Genomic DNA, 18,710 nt, shown 5'->3' on the forward strand with positions numbered 1-18,710 from the left:
GTCGTTACTGTCAATCGCTGATATATAACTACCATTTTATGCTTAATTCTGTAATTTCATATTTAAAAACATCGTGTGTGGTCACGATACCGTACAAAAACCTAAACGAAGTGCGCCAAATGAGCCGTGACAAGGGACGAAGTCCAGTTTTTCTCTGACCTTTCAGCATACGTAGTGAACAACAACCACAACACTATTAACTATTACTCAGCCTAACAACATGGCATGGGTATTACTAGTCATAATACCTGCCTCTGTCAGATGTGAAAGATGCCGCAGAAAGCAACCGTTTGCGAGGAAGCATTCACCTCTCAATGTCACTGCTAGCAAACACTAGCTAAGATGCTAATACATTAACTTCCATTAACGCGAGTCTGCGTGTATTAGGGACAGACTGTGGCTTAGACATATTTGTCCATTTACATTTACAGTAATAAAAGCTATACAAGCTACAAAATTAATATTTTACCTTGATGAGCGGCGACACTGCAACGGGGGGAACCATGTTGAAGCTAGGATGTGACTTCCGGTCGAAGCGGAAATAGTTTTTTTTCCCTTGAAGCAGTGCAAAATTGGACTTTTAGCGGAACATGAAATAATAATAATAATAATAATAATAATAATCATCATCATCATCATCATCATCATCATCATCATCATCATACGTCAATGCAAACAGTGGGCTAACACAACAGATATAAAGCTGCAATGTCGTGCCAACTTACCACACGGACAAGGTAGAGTGCTTTAACAAGTTAGAAATAAATAATTATTTGTTGAATATCTGTTGCAAACAATATTTCGTTAGACAACACGGTTTAATTCAAGTTTTTCTTCCATTTATATCTAACCTTTTATTAATGGGGCAGTGTTTGTCTGATAAATCTCAGAACTTGCATTATGTATTTTCAGAGGACGTTTCCAAAAATGTGTAAGAGATACTGATTTGGTCCGTTTTAGTGTTTATTTCAGTTCTGTTTAGTTTCATTTAGTTTACACGTTTTTATTTAGTTAGGATTTACTTTATTTAAATGTTCATTTTATTTTTGTTTTGGGCAATATTTGTAAAAGTCAGTATTTATGAATCTTAGAATATACCATATAGAACATACCATAGCAATATACCAATATATCCAGACATGGACAGAAATATGTCAGATTAGTGTGCTTTCTTCAGCATATGAACAGTTATTCAGTGGTAAGCTTGGCTCAGAATGAAGGCCTGATAGTCAGAAATAACAGGAAAATCCAGAGTATCTGATAAACAAAAGTGCATTATACGTGAGTAAAACTAACATTTCTGATGATAAAAGCATCTTTGTTTTTAAAGTTTTTAAAGAGTTTTACAATGAAAACACTTAAATTGTTCACAATTTAGTGTTTCATTCGTAAGTGTTTCAATTGAATCACGTGGTTTAGGTGTTATGTACGTAGTCATGTGTCAGTACTGCCAGGTTTTTATTTGTTTTTGTGATTTGTGTCTCATTGAAGTTTGAATTCGCTGTAGTTTCTAATAGCTGCCACTAGAGGCTACTAATCCCCTTCTCCTAAAAAACAAATAAATAAACAATCCTTTGTTGACTCACCACCATCCATTAACCAGCCAAACTTACATTATTTAAGTTCAGAGGTACATATCGAAAGATGCAGTGCATATTAATTTGGGGTCTTTATTATCTTTCTCAGGTATTGTCTTATTGCAACAACAGGACAAAATATAATGTGTTGAGAAAAAAATCCAAATAAAAAAAACCAAAAAAAAAAACCAGGAAGTTCTTCTTAACTTTCTATACAGTGCATGAAAAGTACTTTGGCACAGAATTACGTTTGTCTAAATCTTTAGTTAGACAAAGATAAATGTTTGAATTGGCCTTATAGAAAGGAATATACAAACAGTACATCATCCGCCGAAAAGACAACAAAAGTACAATCTTTTTATTAGCTGTATACTGCAAATATTCTTAAATTTTTGCAAAATCTTTGAAGCAAATTCATAAATTAAAGCCCAAACGAGGAAGAAATGAAGAAAACAGACAGAGAAATATATTAAAATACTGTTGTTTGAACAAATATTTGACACATAGTTTGATTTAGAGCTTTTTTGGGGGGTGGGGGTTAAAGTATGAGATTGTATGTGGCTAGCCTGGCTCCAGCAGTTGGAGCCACCAACCACACATTTTTTTCTGTCTAATTTCGATGATATAAAGAAAAAAAAATAGATTGACACCAAATGGCCATTTTATACCAACTCCCAGTGTATAGCAACAGTAAACATAATAAATAACAAAAGATGCAAATAAGCAATATAAAACAAAAAAGCTGGTGCAGGATGTTCTTTAATCGTTGTCGTAGATGCACTCTGAAATGAAAGCAAAACAATAGTTAAAATGTATTTCCTGTGAGGGTCGTATCCACAGCCAGACAAATAAAATAATTTTTTTAATATTAACCCACACTCAACACACAAATCAGAAGTACAGCTTTTTTGGTTTCACACTCTTCTACTGGTTTCACATTTGTTTGGTTTAGCTGTTTTGGTTATTTTGTTTTAATACACTGACACCGCAAAGTATTCGACATGATGACAAATGGATTTCGTTTACATAGTTTACAATTGATAAGTTGAATGAATTTCTTTTTCTCAGTGTTTTGAGTCATGTGTCTGCTGCTCAGGTCCTTCCCACTTTTGTGAAAGAGGAGGGAATACACAATCTTAACCAACCATCTTAACCATTAATAGTACTGCACTTGTTTTGCAGTCAGAGGACCTGGGCACTGTGCAGTCGTTGAGTCAACCATGAACTCCCAAAGTATTGTGGAGTTAAATATGAGGGTGTGTCAAACACTGTCAAATTCCAGAACTCAACCATATAGAAAGTCTGTGGTGGGACCTCAAGAGAGCTGTGCATAAAGAGCCATACCTGCAAACCTCAATGTACTGAGGTTTGTGGGAGGGTTAAAATAAAATCCACTTTTTAAAGACTGCTCTGTCAGCAGTTATACTCCTAAAAGTTCAGCTGCACAGCAATGTATTCAGAACGTACCGTCTCCAATATCATCATAGATATCTCCATCGCTGTAAACAAAAACAAAAACATCAGTACTGCCAGTATGTTGTTTAGTTTCTAGCTTAGCATAAATGTGTGAATGTCTGTAGTACTTACTCCATAGCAATGTGGCTGGTCGAGACATAACCAACTGTAAAATGCACATTTTAAGGGTTTAATGGTAAATAGTGCTAGGATTTGTTAATTGGGTAAATGGAGATCTTAAATATATCTATCAATTAATCAATATAATTGAGTAAATAGATACTCACACTTGCCGTCTTCATTTCGACAGATCAGTTTGTTATCCACAGCTTTAGCAATCACATCAAGGGCCTCTCCTGCTTTTACTGGCAGCTCTTTGCCACTCCATTTTTTATTTGTAAGATTGTGGATGACATTCACCTGGTACAGCACCTGTATTTCTCCTTCATACTGAAACAGATTTAAAATTTATATATCTATATATGTGTGTGTATATATAAAAACATGCGAAATAAGATAAAAGATATTGTAAGTGTGGTTGAAACATGTTAGAGTGACAAACCTTAAACTTCTTCCTGAATTCCTTCTCCTCCTTCTCAAACTTTTTCTGCTTCTTAGGGTCCATTTCGTCAACTTTGGTTTTGATTTTCCCAGGTGGAATACTTGATGGGAAAACAAACAGAAATTGGAAAGAAATAACAGCTGTATTAAGACATTTCAGTTCATGGATCTAAACAGGTTGGAGTTGATCTTAAATACAGTCTTTTGTTGTGAGGTTGATCTACCTGCTGATGGGAGGTGGGATAGGTGCATTTTGAGAGTCGACGTCATCATATATTTCCTCATCAATTGCTTGACCCGGCTTATCTGTGTTAACACAAGGAAATGGTCGGTGAGTATTGGATTGGATAGTTTTCACTAAGCCTGAATGAAGCTTTAGTTTGCAAACCTTTCTTAAAGGAACACCGTAGACATTATAATAAATGTTACAAAAGAGTAAATATAACAAGTATAACTCACAGACCATCACTATAGTGTTACAGTGGAAAAATACTACAAGTTAAAGTCAAGAAAGTGGGACAGAAATGGCAACGACACAATAGTATCAATATAAAGTTGAACGATCTTAGAACCGATTAGCCTCAATAAGCCTTTGGGTCCTAAAAGACAAACCAACCTGTACCAGAAAAACTTATGTGTGCATTAACGTCTTGTTATGTTAGAGAAACCGTGCCAAGTTGTGTTATTTTGAAATGGACAGTAAAGTGGTCAAATGAGTCAAATGAGTTATACCTGAATTCCCATCTGCTGTAAATTGGCTGGGTGGAGGCACTCTGGGACAACAGAGGAAAAGATAGTTAAAAAATATTATATCCTTTATATTGCTACAGTATCATCAGTTAAAAGTGTGTTAATGTGACTTAAAGCAGCCCTGATTAACAATCATATTCAACTCTGGTTAAAACATGCTTTTGACAGTGTTAGCTGTTAATACATTGATTTTTCTGATTGAGTTGTACAGCAGTCGCGCACATGCAAATTACTCCCAAAGATTAGTAAAATCACAGGTAGTCAGTGATCAGACACAAACATGTAAACGTGACCGTTAGACTCCAGCTTCTCAGACTGCGGAAGTTAAACTGCAAATTAGGACGTTTCAGTGTTATTCAGACAGAGGTGAAGTGTTTTTTCTGATGCCGATGTCGGGAGAAATCAAAACTGAAATGCGGCGTCACTGATAAAAGAGGAGTGACGGCTGAAAGATTAAGGATTAACAACAGTGGACAGTAGATCTGTGGTCAGTCTTACTACTGAGTGTATTTTACACTTTAGAGCTGGCAGGGCGTCTGTTTCGGTCAAACATCCGCAGGAAGCTGCGGGGCTTCAAAGAAGACCTGGGATCGAAGGGACTGGAAAGCCAACCAAGGATGTAATGATCTGCTCTTCTGTCATGTTTTCTGAATCTTTCCAGAGTGTCTTTACGTTTGCATTTACCCGTTTTTTTAAATAACAAAACCAGTTCTCACCTGACTTCTAAGTTTGGATCGACAACATCATCATATATTTCTCCTTCTTCTCCTCCTGGTAGAGGTGGTAGGACAACTACAAGGCATAAGAGATGTAATCAGCAAGATTTCATTGTGTGAGCAACAATATTATTAATATAATAATATATAATAATAAAATGAAACACAGTATTGTAAAATGTACCTCCTGGTCCTTTTTTAGTGCTGTAGAGAAAAAAAAGAGAGATATTAAATGAGAAGCAGGCCAACTTGGCTAACTTTGTTTTTTCACAGTAAATTGGAGAAGTGCTTCATGGGGTAACAGCAAGACAGTAACACTGGAGTTGCCATTAGCGTTTCATAACCCTGACTGACTAGCATTTTCAAACGTATTATCTACGTCTGTGTCTGTGAAGAAGTGTTGGGGCCACATTAAGGACTCATCATTTACAGTTGCAATCCCGTACCTGTTATCAACTACATCGATGTCATCGTAGACTTCGGGTTCGTACGCCTGCTGAAGTGAGGCTCCTTGATTCTTCAAGGAGTTAAAGTCAATTTCTACTGAAGTCGTCTTCACGTAGCCAACTGTGAGAGCAAAATGAAGCATTGACGAGATGTTAGTGTTGCTCCTACAGTCAGCTTTGAAGCTAAAATATTGACTAAAAATGGAAAAAAAGACCATAGATGGTGCATAGAGAGATAGCTGATCCTGTATTTGCTGATACAAGTGACAATTTATCCTGTCAGCAAAGAGTTAGAGTGGAAGGTGACGAGAAACTGAGAAAATTGAGGGGTAGATTGTGAACCTACTGGATCCATCCTGTGCTCTTCCCAACCATTTACCCTCGGGGTTTCCCTGGACTCGAATGATGTCCACGGGGTCTCCCTGCTTCAGACCAAGGTCAGTCTTGCTGCTTCGACAATCTGTGGATGCCTTTCCTTTCTGAAGGACCTCCAGGGGACCAACCAACTAACACATAACCATGCATGCACATGAATTCAAATGTGCACATGACAAATAACTTGGTTTTGATGACTGAGGTGTGACAGTCTTATTGATTCTACCTGAGACGTTCACTCACTTTGAATCTTTTCCGGGCCTCTTGTTCCTTCTTCTCTCGTTCCTTCTGCTCCTTCTTCTCAGCCTCCTGACGTTTTTTCTCCTCTTTGTCCTCTTTCTCTTTCTTCTTCTCTTGCTTTTGTTCCGCTGCTTCCCTTTAACACCAAAAGTACAAAGCATTTAAAAACAAAAGTTTTGATAGATGGATGGATAAATAGGTTTAAGATTCAGTTTTATTGGGTAAGAAAGGTGAAGAAGAGCTTTCAGACTGGGTGGAGTTTGTGACAGAAAGCTAACAGGAAGCCTTGAAGGGAACGGATTACAAGATGGTAGCGATGTATAGTTTAATGAGCCACACATCAATGCCGAAGATGCTCAGATTCTCACTGGGAGTAACAGGGATTGATTGTACCAATTTAGTCAAAATAAACCTGGTTTAAAAATGTATATATTTTATGTTTATGTAAGATATTCTTAGGTTCTATAAAAACAAGAGCTTTATTTGATATCATTACCCAAAATATTCCAAGACTTCTGATGTCCCTTAAAAAGTGAAGTTAGAAAGGAGATTTAATTTACTCTAAGTTTGTCTGCTCCCTTGTTTTAATCGGTTAAAGTGCCACAGACCGAAAAGCAACAACATCTCATAGTGATGCAAAACAACCACTAGATGGTAGTGTTAATAAGGTGTGACGTGGACACAGCTGAACATTTACCGCAGACATTTTGAACTTTGGGTCTAAGCAGACTTATTTCATACGCAGTCCTCAAACATTGTGTATAAAAAGGCCAGTTATTCTTTCACACTTTAAAACCTAGACATCACGAGTGAGGTGTGGGATAAGCCAATGGAGGTGTGACAATCTCTCACCATCGTTCATCAAGATCTTCATACATCTCTCCATCATCATCATCGTCGTCATTAATTTCCTCCTGGGAGGAGAGGACATAAAGCAACAGAAATATATAAGGCTATAACCTTAGTCAAGTTAAGACACGTTTAATTTTAGAGTATAAACTTTTCAACTTAATTATTTGAATTCGTTAAAGATATTTAACCTCCAGAAGTTCTGCTTGGACTACAAAAGCCTCTTTGAAGCAGACCTACAATCTGTCAAAAGTCATGTTTTTTTACCCATACGTTCATTTATAATTACTTCCAGGGCTCGTGTTATTTAGTCACTATTCTGTTGCCGTTTCCTTCTGTGGTACCACTGGTGGTGATGTGGTTTATTCTGCACTTTCACCTGCATGGCAATCTGTATTTATATGAGTGAAAGTAATTCAGCATGTCTCACCTTTCCTCTCTGGCTTGGGTGGGCTGCAAAAAGAGAAACAATAAAGCAGCGTTACAATGAGACCCTTTTGAAGCAGATATCACTATCTGAATTCATGTTCATACTGTGAAGTTTAACGTGCTCAATGCTGACTGTCAACTGTACCAAAAACATTTTAAGAATTAGTCTTTTTTTAAGTATGATATGAAAATACATAATATTTAGAAAACTAAATCTCTTTAGCTTCATGCTAACTTTTTCATCTTTCAGCTGCTGCCTTCAAGGGTCGCCACAGCAGATCATCTGGGTCCATCTCACCATATCCCTAGCATCTTCCTCACCATCTTGTAAACTTTCTCTTTCAGTCTAGCTGCTATCCTTCTGTCAAAAATCACTTGTCTCCATCGGCTCCACCCTGCCTGCACTCTCTTCTTCACCTCTCTTGTGCGGGTCTGTTGCTTTGTACGGTAAAGTATTCATGTTCACTGCTTCTGCTCCCTGCATCTTATCCTTATGCTAACTAATGTAGGTAAAGGTAGGTAAACAGTGATGGTGAGGTTGCACTAGAATCCACTGGATTAAAAAAATATTTTGGGATTACTCCAAAATGAAGCATTTAAAATAGTATACTTTATACTTAGGAATAGTTGAAGCCATAACATTTTGAGTTCTAAAAATATTCTTTTCTTCCTTTCATACAACTCCACACATTTTCAATGCCAATAAAATGTATTTTACGTATTTAGAAATTACCACTGTCTCCTAGCACAAAGTTCAGCTTCTTCTGTTTTCCTGTGATGTTAAAAAAAAAGTTGTGCAACACTAGTTTTAGAGACTTAGAGACTTTTACTGGACCTGCAGATGGTGGTAGAGGCGGAGGAGAATTGGTCACGTGATCGACATCGTCGTAAGTGTCTTCTTGCTGGTTCCTAAACAGCAGGTTAGGATTTAGCTGTTATTAATTCGAGTAGCATTATCCAGATAATACACAGCATGTCCAACATTTATCACCGTGTTTCTGTTCAAACAGGAAAATGAAAAAGTGTGTTTAATGTGTCACTCACATGGCTCCAGGATGTCGTGGGGGCAGATTTGGCAGTGCAGGTGGTGGGGCTTGATTCTGGGCCACATGGTTGCTCGCAGCAATGGGTTTCTTAAAACTGGGACCTGCAGCAGAAACATGCAGTGTTGACGCTGTGTTAGCCGATTACTCTTTAGGTGGTTTTGCTGTACTTTACTTGCTTCCAGTGTAAATTTAGCACTTTTTAGACCAATGCAAATGAATTTCACCAACACTGTCTGACACCATCTCTGATGACCACACAAGACGTGTACATAAATAGATGGGTATCTATGTTTCTAAATGTGAAAAACTTCCATTTTTCTTTGAAATAGGTCTCTCTAATTTCTGTGATGATTATATATGTTAAAGAGTCACATCAGTCTCATCTAGACACATCGAAACTGGCGCAAAGATGGTCCTCTGTACATAATCTTCAGAGACTGTTGACGGTATGTGTTAATAGGACTCTGACTATGATCAAGAATAATATATAAAAAATTTCTGCAACGAGGCATTTGAATCTCCTAGAGTGTTTTTCCTGCTTAAGTAACCCTTGTGTCACAAGATTTCGAGAACAATGACCAATCTTCGTTCACTGTCCACATAAAAAAATGTCCCAGGAACTTTAAAATGTGACTCACGGAGTTTTGAGAGTACTGAAAGTAAAAGTGAAAATGGCTACGTCTTTATGGAGTCTTTTTTGCCATGAAATGTATTCAGGTGTATAATGTGTAATGCACAACAACCAGGAAGTAATTAACAGTAAGTGCTTCAAAATGGTGTGTCTGTAATGTCGGTAAATGTGTTTCTTTGGCCACTAAATTTGAATGATGCACCTAAAAACAAACTCCAGTAATGTAGGCGATGCGAATTATGTAAATCTTTATAACTTTACTCAAGATCAATATAGGATCACAAAAGCCATAAGAAATAAAGGAAAGAAAGTGAGAGTACAGTGTTATTATCCAGAGTTATTACTAGTGGACGCTAGGCAATGTGGTTTGGTGGAATGAATCTCACAAAACTGCAAAACTGTGATCAGAACATTGCTCTCTTGGCCTTTAGAATTCCAGCCAAGACAGCCGACCCGACCTCTGACTGGAATATATTCACGTATGTTTCTATAGACAGAGCCTGTCTTTAAAAAGGCTCGCTGGCTTGCTGGAACTTACTTCCCCATGTGGTGAAACAAACTCGGCTGTCAGAGTGGCGAGTGAAGTGGGGGTAGAAAAGAGAAACTGGACAGGGAACTTGCAAATAGAGGAACCTAGTGTCACTTTAGTCTCTTATGTGAAGCTCGGAAGAATTGCAGCATTTGTGTAAACACACTGAAAATACACAGAGTATCTTATGCAGTGCAATATTTCATGCACAAGCATACTTTGTGTATTTCTTTTAGGTCTTATAAGCTAAAGTATGCTCAATAACTGCTGGCCAAACACTGCCCACGTCACTGAAACCACACTGACTTGTGAAGCAACTTCTATTTCACACTTCAGAAATGCGTTAACAGATCCTGTCCAAAGTAGCATTGCGGGCGATATAGAGGAAATGCACTTCAACCAATAAAATAAGAGGAACACCTTCTTTAGACAGTCACGAGAGCTGCATGCTCTTGAGTGCCCCACATTAACTCTTACACATTTAACCCTTTTCACGGGGGTGGGGAGACTGACTCTGCTTCTATAGAAAGTCCATTACATAAAATGTTGCTGGGGCTTGTTTTCCTGCAAATTCTGCTGTGTTTAATTTGCCATATGTGTTGTATACAGATTGAGATTAGAGAACCAAACACCCATGAGACCAAACTGAAAACAAAGGATGTAAAATCAAACAAAAAGCTGAAGTATTTCTGACTGGGGGGGTGGGGGGGCGCACATGTGCATCCCTGCTGGCTGGCAAAAGTTTACTGCCTGAAGCTGAACTCCCTGTCTCACATATGTAGAGCATATTTTCTACTTTCTTGTACGTTAGGCCATACTGCAAAGCAATAAAATGTTCATTTTCATCTCATTTTGAAAAGCCTATTTTGTGAGTTTGTTAAGCATTTTTTTTAGAGTTCTCTTTTGATAGAGATACACATGATCTCATCAAGATTTGTCAGCAACCACAGCGGTCATCCATTTTTTATTAATAAAAAACAAATCCAAGACCTAAGTTTGGGTTTAAATGCTGTTTTCTAGTATTTCTTAGTGTACTCTTTGGATATTCAGCATTTCTTTAAACTAGAAACACCGAACTGTTCATCTATCAAATAAAATAAGTTTTTTTTCTAGTACAAGTGTATTTATTTACTTTCAAATAGTAAGGTTTCTTGTTCTGTATTGAAAAGTACACATTCTAGTCTTGCAACACTTCTGCTGTCATCTTACAGTAATGGGTGATAACAGGTAATTAAAATAAACAACAAATATATTTACATCTATGTATATTTTTTAAAGTAAAATTCTGAACTCTCCTTCGATTCTGAATAAAGGAAGTAGCTAACGTGCTGGGTTAACTTTAGCTTCATGAAGGTGTGATCACACGTGTCTGGGACAACGTTAAACTGTGAAAGCACGCCTCCACTGCATACTTGTGTAGAAAACACCAGACTGCTTTTCATTTAGGTTTAGTATCTTGCCCTAAGATCCTGTGTCATGCAGACTGGAGGAGGGATCAAACCACTGACCTTCAACTTAGTAGAAAACCTGCTTGACCTGCTGAGCCACAGCCACCATAAGTGGTACCATATAAATGAAACTGAATTGAATGATTCAGTAGATGATTACATTTAACTTTTACAAATATGGAAGGCTGTCAGCAGGTTTCTGAATGTGATAACTCGAGAACAAAGCAACATAGGAGTGCCAAATTGATACAATTGTATCTACTAAAACTATTAGGAGTTGTTTAAATCTCAGTGACCTCGGCCTCAAGGTCAGGGGTCAGGGGTCAGAGGATAAGTTTCCTCAAAATCTTGTGAATGTGACAACTTTATCATGGCTTGCTATACAGGTGGATGTCAGCAACCTGTCTGCTATCTGCCTAACTCAGTAATTCAGTCAATTTATGCTCACGACACCCTAAACAAACCAAAGTTTCAAGGCACACTTGTGTTCATATTTGTGAAAAACAGCATCTCAAACATTTTACATGCTCGTGGTGCTTCTTTTGATTACACTGTCAGATTAAAAGACTTTTGGTCATTTGGACCTGCAATAAGTTCCATTAGTTTATAACTTGCCTCAATAACCTTATCAGACCCTTACACACAGGCCAACAAACGGTCTTGGTTCAGATCCACCACTCTATTGAAGCAGGCCAAGTTTTCTCAAAATATATATTTGGCTTCTACGTGGCTTCCTTCCTTTTGACACCCTGAGCCAGATGAAGCCACAATCCAAAAGGCAATGACCTTTGGCTGAAACGTGGCCCATCTCTTTACTTTTCTTTGGGAGTTGACTCAGGATGAGTACAAACACCACATGTCAGCCACAGGTCTACCAATTATGGGCCAGATGTCAGATGTGTTATAACATTTGGGTCACATCATGTACATGCTTGCCATAACCCATATCGAGCATGGCTCATGACATTTAGCTCAGGGCTGGGCCACATATCACAACTAAAGGTGGGTCTTGATACATCATTTGGTCTCAGTGTTGCTAATTCAAGTCAATAACCTGGACTTATCTATAGCTTGTGTGTCATTGGGGTCTTTTGGGGCATATTTATAACAAGTACAAAATCTCTCAGCTTTGTGGTTATTTGTGGTTAATTATATTAATAGCCTGCCTGTGCAACGGTTTTGGTTGAGCGAAATTATAGTATTTTATTTTTATGTTATCCCTGCATAGTACTACTTTTCAAGTATATGCGTCTGTGCAGTGTACAGATCCAGAGTGTACTATCCGAGATTGCTAGTGTCAGCAGACAATTTAGCATCCAACCAAACTGTTACGCCTCTTGGCTGTATGTATGGCAAAAAGTCAGCATGCCACTGACCAAAATGATAGTGTGGCTTTGCGGTTACACGGACAAATCCAACTTACCCTCGTCAGAGGCCTCTGAGCCTCTTTTAATGTTCTCCAGGTTGACTTTCGGAGGTCGGTTAGGTTTAGCAGGAGGAGGACCCAGAGCCAAGCTGTTGGGGAGAGGGTTACGCTTTGGGCCTGATGAATTATTTCCGTTAACACCACCGCTGGCCAGAGGAGAGGGCTTGACTGGCTTCTTAAAACTGGGCTTCTTACTGGCTGGAGGTTTTGGAGGAGGAATGGAGTTAGTAGCTGTAAGGCCAGGTTTGCTGGTCCCACCACTCTCTGTCTGCTCAGTCTTTTCCTCCTTGTTGAACAGATTCTGAGCAGTCCTGAAGTTTGAAGTGGGCTTAGAAGAAGAGTTGGCCAGCGATGAAGGTTTAATCACATTGTCTTTGTTCCCTCCTGCCTGTTCCTCAGCTTGCTGCCGTAATTTTACAATGCCGCCAATCGGTTTTTGTTGCACACCAGGCAATTTAAGTGGCGCAGGACTGCTGTTTGGTGCTGCATTGTTTTCGTCTTTAACCCAGCTGGGCTTGTTGCTGATTGCTGGTGAAGGTTTAGGAAAGGCAGGTTTGGACTCAGACACGGTGGAGGTAAGAGGAGGTTTGTTGAATGGAGGCTTCTGTGCCAGGCTTTTAACTTCAGGAGCCTGTGATAAGGGTGATTTCAAGGGTGTCTGCTGTTTATTAACAGTAAAGGGTTTGCTGTTCGTGTTGCTATCATCCTGGATGTTGGCAAATCTGCTTGCTAAGGCTTTAGCTTTATTTGGCTCTTGTACCTCTGTGTCACTTTTAGTAGATACTGTGTTTTTTAGGAAACTTGGTTTTGGAGCCGTATTTACTGCACTGCCAGAGAGGCTTTCCAAGACTGGTTTCTTCTGTATAGGTGGGCCAGAGGAGAGGGTCGGGTGCAAGGGTTGTTTGATACGTCCAGGGGGCGCAGAGGAAGTCTCGTCAGTGCTTCCCCCACCTGCTTGGAAGCGAGCCATGATGGCCTTTACATCTGACTTATTGTCCTGAAGGGGAAAAAAAGACATAAGGGGTTCAGAAAGTGAGTTAATAAGAATCCAACACCACAGTAAGGATCAAACAGATGTTTACTTAAAGAAGAATCTAAGCTAAAGGAAAATAAGACCGTGCTTGCTAGAACATAAATGGCTTCAGCAGAAAATAAAATCCAGACAGAGCAAAAAGGGAATTTAAAAAAATGAGTTGCTCACACTGAGCTGCCATGAAAGTTCAAATAGGAACAGAAAGTTTCATTTCCTCTCATTTCCTTTCATTGTCCAGTCAGTAGAATTTGTGCTTTCTCTTCAGTTTCTCTTTCACTGCTCAATTAAACGGTCTTTTTTTCTCCCCAGTAATTTACCCAAGATCCCTCTCACACTATTTTTTTCTATGCACACATAGAAACTTAATGCACAGAGCTTTGTCTCAAAAGGTTAATCACAGGCTTTGTGGTTCAAACATGTTCAAATGACACTACATCTCAAAGTGTAGTAGTGGTTAGGCCAGCACCTTGATTGCAGCTACGGATTTGCAAAAGTGACCCTGTTTGTTAGTGTCTCTCTGTTAAAGATTTAATGTTTATAACAAAATATCCTCTGTCATGAAAATAAGGGATTTTATGTTCCCTGACTATAAGTATTCTCAGCATTTACAGGATTGTGTAATACAGGAACTTTGCAGATGACTCATGTCATTATTTTTCTATGTTTGGCACTCTTAAGCAATATTTGGAAAAAAAGAGACTATTTTCTGTCTTACAGTATTTTACCTTGAGAATTGCCAGCATTCAAAACACATCTGTTTCTGAGTCTGTTGCATTTGGCAGCATGGTGCAGTGGTTAGTATTGTTGACTCATACCTGGTATGAGTTCTGACCCTTGTGGTCAGGCTTTGTATGTGCATGTTCTGCCTGTGTAGGTTTTCTCCAGGTGCTCTAGCATAATTTCACAGTCTAAAGACATGGATATTTGGCTAACTGGTGGTTGTAAAGTTGTTGTAGGTACACTCTTATGTTGCCCTGTGATAAACTGGCGAGTTATCCCTACTCTCACATGATGTCAGAGTAAATGTGCTACATATGTCTGTACAACAAAAGCATCCTATAGGTTAAGATTAATAAAAGAAAAGATAATCAATCGAAGGATTGAGTGATTTTTCTTTTCTTCAGATGTTTAATATACTTGTCTTACAATCCCACACAATAATGTGGAAGTCTTAACATCAACTACTGCCCAGTTATTGTCTTCACTCCAGGTTTCATCATTTAAAAAACACACAATAACTAAAAACTTCAGACTAAAAAAAAACCCTTCTCTCAAACCACACTCTGTACCAACTTCCTGGTTTGTCACTGTCATAAACACAAGTTTCAAATGGCCCCAGTTTAAAAGCATTTATTACATGGACCTTTGTAATATACCTGTTTCAAGGTAGCTGCAAAATGGTGTTTACACTGGAAATAATTTAGATGGTCTGTGTTTTTAGAGTGGCTTTGAATGAATGAGGAGTTCAAATATGTGAACTGGAACAGTCGGTCTGTGAGTATGTAAAAGTGTGAGGCAGGAATAAGCTGCATTACTAACCTGAGGTACATTATTAACCACACTTTCATCCAGCGTCAGTTTAACAAAGTGTCATATATTTGGCTCGTGACCAACTAGGAGCCACACCTATTCTAATGAAGCTGGCTTGAGCAGGAAGTAGAGATAAGAGCATGAGGACACACAGCTGCAGCTATTCCTATGGAGCAATAAAAGCAAGGGAACACAATGCAATGGAAAGTGCAAATGCGCACCGCTATAAACAGAAACACTTAGCACACAGTGTTAACGTGCACTTATGTGCTGAGACTTAGACACAAAAACACAGAGTGAAGTGGAAGCTGATTTCTCTTGCTGACTTCTCATTGTAATAATGTGATATTGCATATGATGGCTCAGTGAGTTTCATAATCAGCATACAGTCCTGTGAAAAAGGAATATCACCCCATGGTTCAGTAGCTTGTAGAAACACCCTTAGTAACAATAACTAAAAATAGTTCTCTTCTGTATTACGTTGCAACGTTATAGAGGAATTTTAAAACACTGCTTCTGTTCATTGAAATTTGTGGGCATTTTTGCATTTGTATTGGTTTTGGATGCACAGCTCTCTTAAGGTCCCACCACAGCGAGGTTGAGGTCTGGACTCTGACTAGAGCATTGCAGTCCCTTGTGTTTTTTCTTTTTCTATTTTAGTCATTATATGTGGTTTACTGCTGTGCTTGGCATCATTGATCTGTTTCGTGACCCAATTTCAACCAAGATTTAGCTGAAACTGCACATTTAATTCTAGAACACTTTGGTATACAGAGGACTTCATGGTTGACTCAGTGACTGCAAGGTGCACATGTCCTGTGGCTGCAAAGCAAACCCAAATCATCAGCATCATCCATCAATAAGCTTGAAAGCTAGTGTGAGCCGCTTGTATCAACATGCTGTTTAGTTTTCCCCAAGCATGGTACAGTGTATTATTATTGCCAAACATTTGCTCTTTGGTCTCATCTGTCCAAAAGGCACTGTTCCAGGAGTCTTGTGATTTTTTCAGATGCAACTTTGTAACCTAAGTTGTGCGGCTCTGCTCTTTTTAGAAAGAAGAAGCTTTTTCTTTCAGCCTTTCCAGACATGTCATACTGTAGCGTCTGAGAAATACACTTCCAGTATATTTTACTGATGACATAATGCCCCAGTACTGTACATGGATCTATCTACTCTGGCGACCCTCTCTCTGGAAAGTAAGGGAGTGACAAAAAGTACCAGTCTCAGTCTTTAAGATGATGACTTTAGTCACCACCAGTGACCATGGACCAGACCATGTAGGGAATTTCGAGTCTTTAAAAGCTACACTGTCTAAAGAACTGAATCAGCAGTGGAGAAGTGGATGGTGTTTTATTTGATACATTTGGACACATTTTATTCTGAAATGTGCATTCACTGTTATCAATGAATGCACATCCACTGTCAACAACATGGCTTCAGTGTTGAAGAGAGAAATGTCAGCATATGCTCTTTAACAGCCAATCTCTCAGTAAACTGAGAGAGACAGTGGGTGGAACTTCACTGCAGTGGTGCCAGTAACATCAAGCGTTAAATATGTTAACGCTGAGCCTGAAATGCGGTTGAATATTAAATCGGTAGAAAGAAAAAGAGGAAAGTTCCCTCATAATACTTCTGTTTTTTAACCGCGGTAAGCTATAAATTACCCAATATGTTATGTACAGGATTATTGCAGTTGCTTCTTCTCGAGATACGGGTGCACTGCAGTTGCAATTTTGTAAAGGACCTGCAAATTTTGTCACATACCAGAAACACCTCTTGATAGGATAGCCATTTATTGCACTACAGCTCAACACAAAGCTGCCATAGTTTGTGTGGCACCTATATACTTCTCTGAGATGGTTCAAAGGTTTGAACCATAAATTTAATGTAAAGCTGTTTAATGTAATTCTAGCTATGAAAATAATTATATGTAAATAATCCATTGTTATGGTGCAGGATCAATGCACAAATAACATAATAAGCACAGAGTCTTGGATGCTAAACCAGTTACTCCAAACACATTTTCTCTTTTAATGTTTGTTCTTTCACAGAAGCCTTGTGAAAAGTGACCAGCTGAGAAACGACAGAGGAAGAGGAACCACGATTTCTATTTACAGTGTGATGAAAAGTGCAGAGCAAAGGTGCCTTGCTTAATCGAACTGACACAAAACCCAGAACCACCAACCCCAACTGTGAGGTTGAACTTTTCATTTTTTACACAGTACGTGAAAAGAAAATTGGGACAAAAATGCTTTAAATATCAAACTATTTTTAACGAGTTTAAACACGTGGTTTTAATTCAGCATTTTACTTTACTTAACTTTAACGATCACTGAAATGAATGAAAGCTTATGTTGACTGCTCAGAATACAAATATGACAACTCTGCTTTTGTCAGTGTGTACACATTAACTCGCTCAAGCAAATTAAAATGTACCAGTTTGTAATAATAATCAAGTATGGCTGACTTCTAAAAGATACAAAAGCTCATGCTATCCTGTCACGATAAGCCGTCTATAACACACATAACAACCATTCTGCAGTTTCAAGAGCAAGTTCCTTCTGTTAAACCCACAGTGCCCACTTAGAGTATTTCAATCATTTAAAATGTGATGATTAATTATTTAAGTGTCTTAAGTTTTACTCACCATCTTGAGGAAGACTTTCCCAGGCAGAGAGCTGGTCAACGACTGGCTGGTGGATAAAGGAGAGTGTTTGTTCAGTGCCTCTGTGCGAGTTTCTGTTTCTGTCACAGAGAGAAAGGCACTGAGATAGTGAGTGTTGATAGTGAATGACAAAGAGTGTGGCTGAGCATTGAGCATGTATGTCTGAGGGGGGGATGTATACTCCCGTTCTTTCAGTGACATAAGCATCTGTCTACAACTGACTACTTCCTCTCTTAGTAGTATGTGTGTTTTGTGTGACTGTGGGTGTCACAACTCCTGTTATCTCCGTGTTTTGATCTCATTGATTTGCCTATCCCTGGCAAATTCCCTGCAGTTTCCCACTGTCCTTAACAAATGATGTTCACTCAGTCAGAGGCAGGTCAAAATGAAAAAACAAACCAAAACAGCCACAGTCAAAACTGTTTCATGGCAACTGTGTTAAAGAGGTGTTATAGCTTGTATGATGAAAAGGTTTTTGGTCAGCAGTGCGGGAAGACAACAAGCCATAGCCAATGAACAACATTAGAAGACAGCACAGGAAACATTGTGGTCATATGAGCGGCGCAAAGACAAGACAAGCGTATAAGACCAGCGTACGTCCATGCTAGTGGCTCTTTGAAGCCTTAGAAGTGCTTTGAGCTAAAGCAGAGGTGCCACAGTTCATTTCACAGAGGGGCAAACTGGTAAATGACAATCACATAAAGGGCCAAGCTTATATATTGAATTTATCACATGGCCTCATGTACTTTATGCAATTGTGTTCTCACACACTTATCTTTAAATATGTGAGAACACTTTAGGTTTATCTTATCATGTTTTCAAATGATAAGTCAGTGGTTTTATGGAAGAAAATGGTGTTATTTACATGCACTATTCAGCCTTCTGACATGAAAATTGGCTGCATGTTAGGATTTAAGAATTGCAAATGCGCACAGTTTTTCTGTTGTGAGAAAGTGAGCTTTACAGCTTCACTAAAAGAATACTTATAGTACTAGGCTTCATTT

At 38.6% G+C, this 18,710-nt stretch overlaps 1 protein-coding gene across 2 annotated transcripts; it reads right to left on the reverse strand.

Annotated features, from left to right (window-relative positions):
- Window positions 1-1,656: 1,656 nt before the first annotated feature.
- fyb1b (FYN binding protein 1 b) lies at window positions 1,657-17,903 on the reverse strand. 2 transcript variants are annotated; one of them, XM_004538209.5, is made up of 19 exons: window positions 17,689-17,903; window positions 12,476-13,475; window positions 8,443-8,545; window positions 8,234-8,307; window positions 7,400-7,422; window positions 6,973-7,034; window positions 6,124-6,256; window positions 5,852-6,011; window positions 5,506-5,626; window positions 5,244-5,263; window positions 5,060-5,135; window positions 4,859-4,942; window positions 4,326-4,366; window positions 3,818-3,899; window positions 3,595-3,694; window positions 3,320-3,482; window positions 3,165-3,198; window positions 3,045-3,076; window positions 1,657-2,359 (listed from the first exon to the last, which is right to left on the reverse strand). In XM_004538209.5, exons 1-19 carry the CDS (start codon window positions 17,860-17,862, stop codon window positions 2,337-2,339), a joined length of 2,505 nt encoding a protein of 834 aa, XP_004538266.3. In that variant the 5' UTR covers window positions 17,863-17,903; the 3' UTR covers window positions 1,657-2,336. The 2 variants fall into 2 exon arrangements, with proteins under 2 accessions (XP_004538266.3, XP_004538267.3); XM_004538210.5 differs by lacking the exon at window positions 4,859-4,942.
- Window positions 17,904-18,710: the final 807 nt, after the last annotated feature.

Source organism: Maylandia zebra, linkage group LG7 (genome assembly GCF_041146795.1).
Source record: "Maylandia zebra isolate NMK-2024a linkage group LG7, Mzebra_GT3a, whole genome shotgun sequence".
In the NCBI taxonomy this organism is placed as follows: Eukaryota; Metazoa; Chordata; class Actinopteri; order Cichliformes; family Cichlidae; genus Maylandia; species Maylandia zebra.